The sequence below is a fragment of the Chionomys nivalis genome, chromosome 13, assembly GCF_950005125.1.
Source record: "Chionomys nivalis chromosome 13, mChiNiv1.1, whole genome shotgun sequence".
NCBI classification, from domain to species: domain Eukaryota; kingdom Metazoa; phylum Chordata; class Mammalia; order Rodentia; family Cricetidae; genus Chionomys; species Chionomys nivalis.
Window position 1 is genome coordinate 76195301 of NC_080098.1, and position 11430 is coordinate 76206730.

The following is an 11430-nucleotide window of genomic DNA, read 5'->3' on the forward strand; positions in this document are numbered from 1 at the left end:
CAGCTCTCGGGATCTTTCAGCTGCTGGCCTCACCAGAACCCACTCCCCTGCCCTCAGGGTCTTGTGCTCAGCTGTAGGCACAGGTGAACAAGTTGTTTTGCTCAGTTCACTCCAGCAGGCAAAGGGTCTGAGGCAGGCAGAGAAAGTCAAGGGGCCAGGGTCTGCAGCCCCCAACACCTCTTGCTCACTCTATCAGCGCCCATTTGGCTGGCACTGCAGGGTTTTCTCCTTCAGGTGGACAGCCCCAGACCTGGGTGTGGGTCTCCTTGTCCTGCTCAGTTTGCCATGACACTGGACTGGACCATGGTTCCTTGTCACATGGAGATTGTATGCTAGAATCCCTTGATCGTGTTTGTCTGAGTTCTGCCCACCCCAGCCACGTGGTGTGAGGCAGAGGTACTGCTGATTTCTGTGGCAGGCCTGGGCTAGAACCCCTGACCATGTTTTGAATTTAAAGTCCTATCAGAAAAGATTACGAACTAATGATAAATTTTTTGAAGGCATAGATGCTTTAATAACTATTTCTGAGATTTATGTTCAGAGCAATTAAGGAAATCTGTGAAGTATGAACATTAATCATGGGGTGATTATTTGACTCTTGAGTGTACTGTTATTAGTGATTGGGGCCTGTGAGCAGAAGATGCTATTGGACTCCTGAAAACAGTCTCATCACACGGAATTCAAAATCTGTGGAAAAATCAGATATTTAGAAAGTCAGAGATGGGTTTTTCTCATTTAAGGCATTTCTGATTTAACTGTTAAAATGTTACTGGGGCATTTTCCTTTGCTAGTCTAACCACTTTATTTGTTATTTTCTGAGATTTATGTATTTTTGTTTTACGTATTTGAATTTTTTTTCTGCATGTGTGTCTGAACACCACACATGAAGTGCCCAAGGACAGATAAAGGTGTTAGATCCCCTAGAACTGGGGTTACAGATCGTTGTGAGTCACCATGTGAGTGCTGGGTACCAAACCAAAGTCCTCTCAAAGAATAGTCAGTGTTCTTAACCACTGGGCCAACTCTCCAGCCCCTTTAACCACTTTATTATTCAGCCCAATCCAGTTCCTTAACTATGAATACAAAACAGTTTATCCGCTCATAAATAAGAATTTTTTCGGCTTTGAACATCTTTGTATCAATTTTTGTGAAAGTTTTGAGTTTATTATTTGATAAAATAATTATTGGTAATTTTCCCCCATTTAGTAGGATATTTTTTTTTTAAGAGGATGACTGTTTTATTTGTTTCTCACTGCGTTGCAAAGCCAGTACTTCATAGAGGAAAAACATGGCAGCCAACGCAGCACGTGGTAAAATTACGACAGTGCTGTCCTGCACCTGCCACTGTACGATACTTTCCTGTGCTCCCAGGCATTGCCAATGAGAAGACACATGAAGTCTTTTAGCCAAAATCCAGTGGTGGATGTGGGCAAGTTACAATATTATGGGAGATTTATAACACTGTTATCGTGAATTACGGAATTCTCATAATCACTGAGTAGGATCTCACCAAGTAACTCTGGCTGGCCTAGAACTTGTTAGTAGACCAGGCTGACCTCGAACTAACAAGAGATCTGCCGGCTGAGTGCCGGGATTAAAGGATAGGTTCATCACCAAACCCAGCTTCATAACCATTTTTTTTTTTTACCATAGATGATCAAGAATTCTAAACACCAGTGCTTAACCCCTCATTTAAATACCTAGCATGAGGATTATTAAACATATGTACATTGTGTTTATCTGCACCCATCAGGAAGTTGGGTTTTTTAAGTAGCACTGTAGAGAATAGTTTCCTTCCATCAGTATTACTAAAAGTTACTTCAAATCTACTATCCTCCACTAATTTAAGACAAGCATCCTGGAGCAGGTTACCCCACAGTTCTGTTGGGAGTGGGGTACCGTGTTCACTCCTCAATGGATTTCACATACTTTTCATAGGCTTCTTCATTCATTAGATCATCCAGCTCTGAAGGGTCACTCAGTGCCATCTTGATCAGCCAACCATCTTCATAACAGGATTTGTTGACGAGCCCCGGGTTTTCTGCAAGAGCCTCGTTGACTTGGGTCACCTCTCCCGACAGAGGGGAGTAGAGTTCACTGGCGGCCTTCACACTCTCCAAAGCACCGAACTCATCTTGTTTTTTCAATTTTGTCCCAACTTCAGGTAGACTACAGTAAACAACATCTCCCAAAGCTTCCTGTGCAAAATTGCTGATTCCCACTGTTCCAATACCATTCTCTGTGGTTATCCATTCGTGTTTCTCTGTGAATTTACGCACCGACTGCACAGCGGATCCAGTGCGCAGCGCGCGGACAGCGGCGCTCGGCACCCAGGGCCGCGGCGGGCAGGAGGCCAGGGCGCTGCGCAGGTTGCAGGCCACGACCCTCGCGCTCCTAGCCACTCGCAGCGACATGATTGGGGGTTCCTAGGGTAACCGCACTGCGCCTCCGCCACCGGGCGGGCGGTCACCGGGTGGGCCGGCTTAGTAGGATATTTTTGTGTCTGGTGGAGGTAGCTGATACATGTTATCCATCTGAGGCTGGATCTCGGAGAACACCAAGACCCTCCACATTCAGCAAATGGGATCTGAGTGCTCAAGCAGCCAATTCTGTTCTGCTTTTTCTTTCTTTTTTCTAGTTTTTCTTCTTTATTTCTATATTTACTTAGTTTTTAAACAATGGGGTCTTATTCTATAGTCCAGGCTGGCCTGGAACTCACTCTGGAGCCCAGGCTTGCTTCAAACTAGAAGAAATCCTCCTGTCTCAACCTCCCATGTCTTCAGCATTCAACTGATATACATAGACCTCACTTACAGCAGAAGGTCAGGATTCTGACAGTGTTATCCCAAAGGACTAGGAGGGGATGCTTAGCAAAATGTCACAAATAGTGTGTAAATGGAAGTTGGATTAAAAAAAATGAAAAAATTATGGCCTCATTGCCAAGCAATGAGAAAGTGCTTGGGGAGAGACTGAAACTCATGCCTTTTGATAATCATACAGACCGCGTCCAGTGGAGAAATTAAGTAGTTCAGGAAATAGCCTGACAGAAATGACCACCAGAACTTATTTTATTTTATAATTTGCTTGGAGTCAGGATCTCATATAGTCCAGGCTGGCCTTGAACTTACTATGTGTCCAAGGTTGACCTTGTAACCTTGATCCTTCTGCTTTTCTCTACTTCCCGGGTGCTGGGATTATAGCATTGGCCACCAATATTGATTTCTATTAGGGACGGAACCCAGGATTTTATGTATCCTAGCAAGCATTCCCAGTTGAGCAACACCCCTGCTCACCATTTTGAGGTCACCTCTGGTAGGAATCTGCCCTTTTCAGCATGGCTCGGCGTTCTTGGAGCCTTCTTGGTGGTAAGGAAATGATTTATTTTCACTCACAGGTTAAGCTGCTTTGAAACCCAAATACCTAGTCAGAAAAGCCACAGCTCGGGTACTTCACAATAAATGATTACAAGAGTGTTTAAACTTTTTTTTTTTTTAACTTTTTAGATTTCAGAATAATGAGAGCATTGGAAAAGCCCCAGTATTCAGATCATTTTTTTTTTCTCTAAGGGGGCTCCAGGAACTGAAGGAAGTGGAAGGTCACTGCATCCAGAGGACATCATCCATTACGCAAACACAGTGTCTTAGTGAAGATTTCTATTGCTATGAAGAGACACCATGACCTCAGCAACTCCTATAAAGGAAACATTTAATTGGGACTGACTTACAGTTCAGAGGCTTAGTCCATTGTCATTGTGGCAGGAACTAGGGTGGGACACAGACAGACATAGTGCTGGAGAGGTAGCTGAGAGTTCTATATTTGGATTGGAAGACGACAGGAAAGAGTGCTGGGCTACAGGACATGCTATACCCAAAGCGAACAAAAACAAGCCACCTCCCCCACACATCCACATTGTATACACATTGCGTGTACACACACATATACACCACACATAAACATACACACATACCACATGCACACACATCACACATGCAAAATACACACATTCACATACCCCCCATGCACACCCCACCCCACATACAACACATGCACATGCATACATACTACATGCAAACACATGCACACATACCACATTTGCAATACATATATACATACACACAGCACAGCAAACCTCTGAACACATCTCAGCCTCTGAAGAGTTGCCCCTTGATCTTTTTTTTTTTTTTTTTTTTTTTGGTTTTTCGAGACAGAGTTTCTCTGTGGTTTTGGAGCCTGTCCTGGAACTAGCTCTTGTAGACCAGGCTGGTCTCGAACTCACAGAGATCCGCCTGCCTCTGCCTCCCGAGTGCTGGGATTAAAGGCGTGCGCCACCACCGCCCGGCAAAAATTTTTTTTTTTTTTTGGTTTTTTGAGACAGGGTTTCTCTGTGGCTTTGGAGCCTGTCCTGGAACTAGCTCTTGTAGACCAGGCCGGTCTCGAACTCACAGAGATTCACCTGCCTCTGCCTCCCAAGTGCTGGGATTAAAGGCGTGCGCCACCACCGCCCGGCTTGATCTTTTTACTCTTGCGCTTGTGAACTCTATTATGAGTCCCTGCCAGCTAATGCCTGGTTTACGCTTTTGAAGCACTGAGCAAGCTGGTTCATGCTTATGACATTGTGAAAGGTCTGGCCAGTCTAGTGTTCCAGGTGTCACAACTACCTCTCCCTCATCAGGACAGCAGAGTTCACAGGCACCTTCAGGACTGAAGTTGCAGCTGGATGACCATAAATAGCAAATCACACTGGTCCTCTGCTGTGTCATTACTCAGTGATCTCAGAGATTTAATCCCCAGCCAGTTTCGCTTTCAGATTTTGAGAAAGCTGCAGAGTAGCTTCCAGCCCAGTGGGCTGCTTTTCCTCCATGTGCTTCTCTCTCTCTTTCCTTTTGTTCCCCAATCCCAGTAGTTTAAGCGAGCCCTTTAAAATGTATGACTTCAATGGCAGAAAGGTTTAAAATGGAAGTGTTGGGGATAAATAAGACCCTGGAAACAGATGGAGTGTCCTTAAGAATCGCTTCTCAAGACAAAACCAAAAACCTGAAACCACTAGTCTTCTTTTGAGGGTGTCCATCTTCCCTGAAAAGGCAGGCAAAGTAGAAGGGTTGGGAGTGAACACCACAGAGGCCAGAGTTTCCCGTGCCTCTTTGGAGGTTGTGCTCTCTGACCACAGTCTGTGTGTACCTGTGTGAGCATGAATAGACCACAGTCTGTGTGTACCTGTGTGAGCATGAATAGACCACAGTCTGTGTGTACCTGCGTGAGCATGAATAGACCACAGTCTGTGTGTACCTGTGTGAGCATGAATAGGCCACAGTCTGTGTGTGCCTGTGTGAGCATGAATAGACCAGAGGAAGAAAGATGCTGGTTGTCCTCTTCTAATGCTCTCTACCTCATTTCCTGTGAGCTTGCCTTGTAGCTGGGCTGGGAGGAGCTCCAGTGATCCTGTCGGTGCTCCTAACAACACTAGTTTCACAGGCATTGAGAGACCTGGCTTGTCACATGGTTGCTAGTATTCAAACTCAGGTCTCATGGGTACTCAGCAAGTGCTCTTAGCCACCAACCCATCGCTTCAGTCCCCACAGTATGTTCCTGACATTTTCACATGCATGCACATGTAGACACACACACACACAAATACACACACACACCGTGTCCCCTGTGAAGCCATTATGATAAAACCACACTCTAATGGGGAAGAATGGGCAGGTACAGATGGTAAAATACAGACACAAGTGACAACCATTTTTAAACTGACAAATTTAAGATTTGACAACAAATCCATTAATCTAATGGAATCTCAAACCAGAAGCTTTTGTGTGGGGAGATACACTTTCGTAAAGATCAGAGTACACGTTATTGTGGGATAATAAATATGACATTTTAAATTTTTAATTAATTCATTTTTTTGAGAGAGGGTTTCTCCATGTAGCCCTGGCTGTCCTTGAACTCACTTTGTAGGTCAGGCTGCTCTTGAACTGAGAGATTCACCTGCCTCTGTTTCTCAAGTACTGGGATTAAAGGTGTGCATCACCATACCTGGCTCATAATGTCCCCCCTGCTGCCCAAGGGATTTTAAAAAAAAGACCAGTATTTTTTTAATTAACTTTTATTTGATGTGAATTGGTATGAAGGTGTCAGATTCTCTGGAACTAGAGTTACAGACAGTTGTGAGCCACCATGTGGGTGCTGGGAATTGAACCTGGTCCTCTGGACGAGCAGTCAGTGTTCTAAAATGCTGAGCCATCTCTCTAGCCCCCGTAATGATTTTTTTTTTTAAAGATTTATTTATTTATTATGTATACAACATTCCTTCCATGTATGCTTGCGTGCCAGAAGAGGGCACCAGATCTCATTATAGATGGCTGTGAGCCACCATGTGGTTGCTGGGAATTGAACTCAGGACCTCTGGAAGAGCAATCAGTGCTCTTAACCTCTGAGCCATCTCTCCAGCCCCCCGTAATGATTTTTTAAATGAAAAGCAATTATTATAAAATCCCATCCCTTGAAAAGTGTTAAGCCATTTATAATCTGAAACACTGGGGCCAATTTAAAGAACAACAGCTCGCTTGCTCACCTGCCCCCTCCAATGCCACTTCTTCTTTCCTTCTGGAGAGAGTCTCATGCAGCTTAGGCTGTTCTTGAATTCACTGTGTAGCTGAGGATGATCTTCAGTTTCTGATCCTTCTTCACTTATTTTCCAAGTGTTGGGACTGCAGGAGTGCTTGAATCTATGCCTGAGTTATGCAGTGCTTGAGATTAGGCCCAGGGTTTTGCACACGCTAGACAAGCACTGCCAAGTGAACTAACCACCAGTCCCTCCAGTAAGATTTATTTATTTATTTTTAAACAAAGACATTTTACCTACAAGGAGGTATATACCAAGGTTTAGGGAGGAGTGTGTGTATAAAACTGGGTTCTATCTTCTTTCTACTCCAGGGTTTTTTAGATAGTGGACATGGAAGTGAATATAAGCTGTGGGCAGGGAAAGAGGAGGTGAGGGTCACAGACTGGCAGTGAGGAAGGGAAACTGTGGCAGAGGTGATGAAAGGCAGATTTGTGTCTCCAAAACTGGGAAACCCAGCAGAGAGATGGGAAACAGGGACTGCAAAAGGACTTTTGGTCACTGGAATCTTTGGCTCAGAGGGGTAGTGGCTGGGCACTGTGATGGTGAAGGACAGGTGGGAGGAGGTTTGGACGGTGACCTCACAGCAGGCGCCTCTGAGTCTTTCATCACCTCCTGGGCCAAGAGCTGGAGGAGTTATCTCAGCACGCGCTGATCCTGCAGTGGGAGCCCTTTGCACTTCATTCTGTTCCTACCTTTGATCCAGGAGATTAGTGTGTTCTTCATCACATTCTCTGTGAGAAGGATGGGGACAGGCAGGATTTGGAAGAGTCCCAGGAGATCTATCAGAGGCTATACTTGGAGGCAGAGGGCATCCAACCGTAGCTTTCCCCCCTGGTAAGAGAAACTCTGCAGAAAGTGAGGGTAGATTGCCATTTGGAGATGTGAGTTACCACGAGATGTTTGGCCATGCTCATGGCACGGCTCACAGTGCATTTTTTTTCTTGTGTGTGTGTGTCACCAGACTGTCTTGGTCTTCATGGGAGGACCCTTCTCAGATAACTACAAAGTTAACTTATGCCAAGGTTTTGTTGTAATCACAGGCTGTAAGTCCTCCCACTTCTTATGGCTTTGTACATGGTGCAGAATGACCAGAGGTCTTTGTTTATATAATCACACCAATAGTGCCATCATAATGGAGGTTGCTTCTGAAGCTACAGCAGTGAATGCCGTATTCACCAAAGTGGAACAAAGGTCTTGGCGTTGTGCCAGCAACTTCTTTGTTGCTGTGAGCAAATATCTGACAAAAGAAACTAGAGGAGAGGTTTGCTTTGGCTCACAGTTTGAGAGTACAGAATACTACGGCGGGAAAGCACAGACAGGAGCGTGAGGCAACATTTCATCTATAGTCAGGAAGCAGAGAGAGAGAGGATTGGTAGTGCTCAGCCCACTTTCTCTTTTCTATTCAGTCCTTATCCTATGGAATGGTACTGCCCACACTTAGTTTCTACCTTCATGGATCCAGTCTAGAAACTCAATCACACAAATGTTCAGAGGCTTCTCTCCCAGGTCTAGGAGACTTGACTTTAGATCCTATCAAGTTGACAGTCAAAATTCACCATCATGAGTACCAAGAATTGATGCTAAATTTGACCTGGTCCCTACTGGCCCCATTGGCTGTTTGGTCTTCTATTTTTCTTCCTCATCTGTAGAATTGGGATGCTGTTGCTGCTACTCCTAATCTCTAGTGTCATGAGTGGTGCCTCGTGGTCGAAAGATCTTGTGAATATCAGATTTCTTGCTGAATCAGAGTTGAAGTATCTATTAGTTATTTTTTATTGCTGTGACAAAACACTGTAATTATGACAACTTACAGAAGGAAGGGTTTATTTTGGGCTTATGGCTCCAGATAAGAATCCATTATCATAATGATAGGGAAGTGTGGCAGCTAGTAGCAGACAAGATGGCTAGAGAGGAAGCCGAGGTCTCACATCTCAAAATGAATGCAGGAATCAAAAGATTGCACTCAAAATGGTGGTCTCAAAGCCCACCTCCAGTGACACCCTTCATCCAGTAAGGCCATATCTCCTAAGCCTTCCTAAGCAGTAACACCCACTGGGGACCAGGATTCAAATGCCTGAGAAGATGAGGGACGTTTCATTCAAATCACCATAGACTCTAGGTCTTTTTCTGAGTCAATCCTGTCTGGCCCCATAGCAGGGGCTTTCTGGAGTCAGAGGTGTGACAGTTTCCCATGAACATGGCAGATTCAGATGCACCTCTGTTTCCAGATTTTTAGATTCCACCACTGACTCCAGACAGGGACCTTCCCTGAAGATGAGGTAGGTTAGGCAGACTAGCTCGCATAAAAGAAGTTCCGCTTTACATTAGTTTACAGACAGGACAAAATGCTTGAGCAGTCTGTTCATAGAGTCAGCAGGTTGAAACCTTAGAAGAGTAAACTCAAAGGAGAATCTGTTATTTATAGTTGAATAGGTGATGTTGGCTTTTGTGAGAGGTGAAGTGGAAATTAATAGTTGTGCAACATTGTTTTTGTATTTGAGAAAGAAGAAAACAAAAGATACTTCACTATGGGCTTCAGTTTTCCTAAGGTGAAGGCTAGGAATTAAGGCTAACAGAGATTTCCTTTGTGTGGTCTGCAGGCAGAATTCATATTTTATCAATTCTTCATTTAATTCTTTATGGAATGAGTATATACTGGGATCCTACCATGTGCCCCACATTCCTCTAGGCCAGTGGTTTTCAACCTGTGGGACTCAGCTCCTTTGGAGGTCAAATATCAGATATCTTACATATAAGAAATTATATTCTGATTCATAACAGTAGCAAAGTTGCAGTTATGAAGGAGCAATGAAATAATGTCATGGTTGGGGGGGTCACAACAACATGAGGAACTGTATTAGAGGGTCACAGTATTAGGAAGGTTGAGAACCACTGCTCTAGGCTCTGACTGCTGCCCTCATGGAGCTCACAGTCCAAGTGAGAGTACAGATACCCACGGAACAGTTGCATCCCAGGCTAATGTGAGCCTGGGGGCAGGCATGGCAGGGTGCTGGGTCCTGGGTTTGGAAGGGTTCTCTGAATAAGTGAGTTTGGGGACTAAGGATATAGAGTTTACCAGCAAAAGAGAATGGGATCTTTGGAGGTATTTGCTCTAAAATTAGAGCAATGTGAGAAAGACTTAAATGTTCTCTGTGCAAGAATGATGAGCCAATGGGTGACACATTCTGCTTTTTTTTGCAATAAATGCTATTATATAGTGTTTTAAATAATAATTTTCATACGATACATATTAGCATTTTAAAAAGATTTCTTTTTATTTTAAATATGTGTAGGTGTCAGTGTGTGCAGGTATGTGCAGTGCCCATGGAGTCAGAAGAGGGAGTCAGATTCCTTGGAGCTACAGTTACAGGTAGTTGAGAGTCACACCAATACAAGTGCTGGGAACTGAACTCCAGTCCTCTTGAAGAACAACAGGCACTCTTAACCACTGGGCCATCTCTCCAGTCACCTTAAACTACATTTTTTAAAAAGGGTCAGTAGAATTAGGAAGGTCTCTTTGCAAGAAGAGGGAATAGAAGGCCCAGTGTTAGTGGACCATTGGGAAAATAAGCAATGCTGTGTCTGCCTCAGACAACAGGTGGTCCCCTCTGATGAGCAACCGACACAATTTCTTCCTCTTCTGAATAGATGGACCCCAAGTTACACTGGTTCTGCGACTGAACCTTGGTTGAGTCACCCATGGGGCATGTGGTAGAGAAATTGGGGTTGGAGGCTGGGGGAGATGGCTCAGTTGACAAAGTGCTTGCTGTGCAAGTGGGAGGACCTGGATTTAGATCCAAGATCTTACAAAATAATCTTGGCACAGAGGTACACATCTACAATCCCTGTGCTAGGAGTTAGGGACAGGATGATCCTAGGAATCTGCTGAATCTGTGAGCTCTAGGGTCAATGAAACCCCAAGTCAGTAAGTAAGGTGAGGAATGTTTGAAGAAGATACCAGACATCAATCTCTGCATCCTCTACACATGCATACACATACATGAATGAACACAGACACACACAGAGACACAGAGAAAGATACACACACACACACACAGAAACACACACAAACAGCACAGAAACAAAACAAAACAAAGGACAGCTCCCCCAACTCCCAGAGTGGGCTTAGATGTGCACTGCCACCTGTGTGTTCAAGTCTGATCCTTTAGGACTCATGGGTGGTGGCCATTATCAGAAAACCTCTGAATTGTCAGCATATCTGGCAGACACTGGGTGCTGAATGATGGAGGGTCACATGATGAGGCTTGAGTATTTGGGACTGCTGCCTTTTCACTTAACGATCTTGGAAAATCACAACATACATAGTTGAGTTTCTCTCAAGGTAGAACAGTACTGTATTGGTGACCATCCACTCTCCCTTCCTCTAAGTCACCTGTACCTCCAAGGACACCTTACCCCTGCTCTGAACTAAGCTCACTCTATTCATGCCCCACTGATGAAAAATGTGTAAAGCTTCCAACAACCAAAGGTCAAAAGAACAACAAAGGTCAACTTAGACAACAGCGCATGCCACACATTGCTGCCATTAGTCACGCATGCCTTGAAAAGTAAACATTTGCTGGATTGAATGACAGCCCATTAATTATGACAGTGGATGGAAATTTCTCACAGTTTACAAAAGTAAAATCAGGGCCAGATTTAGACACCCATCTCTCTGGAAGTGGCTGATCACACTCAGTTTAAAAGTGAATAAGGACGAGTGAATGAGACATAGTGTTAAAACCAACTACTCACACTCAGATCTGAGATGACTGTGAGCTAAGGAAAATGTGTTCATCCAGAAAGGT

General features: G+C 44.3%; 1 protein-coding gene across 1 annotated transcript; it reads right to left on the reverse strand.

Moving 5' to 3' along the window:
• Positions 1 to 1584: 1584 nt before the first annotated feature.
• Positions 1585 to 2468, reverse strand: LOC130886011 (glycine cleavage system H protein, mitochondrial-like). The gene has a single exon (XM_057787894.1). The coding sequence runs from the start codon at positions 2412 to 2414 to the stop codon at positions 1905 to 1907; it is 510 nt and encodes a 169-aa protein (XP_057643877.1). The 5' UTR covers positions 2415 to 2468; the 3' UTR covers positions 1585 to 1904.
• Between the last annotated feature and the right edge of the window lie 8962 nt (positions 2469 to 11430).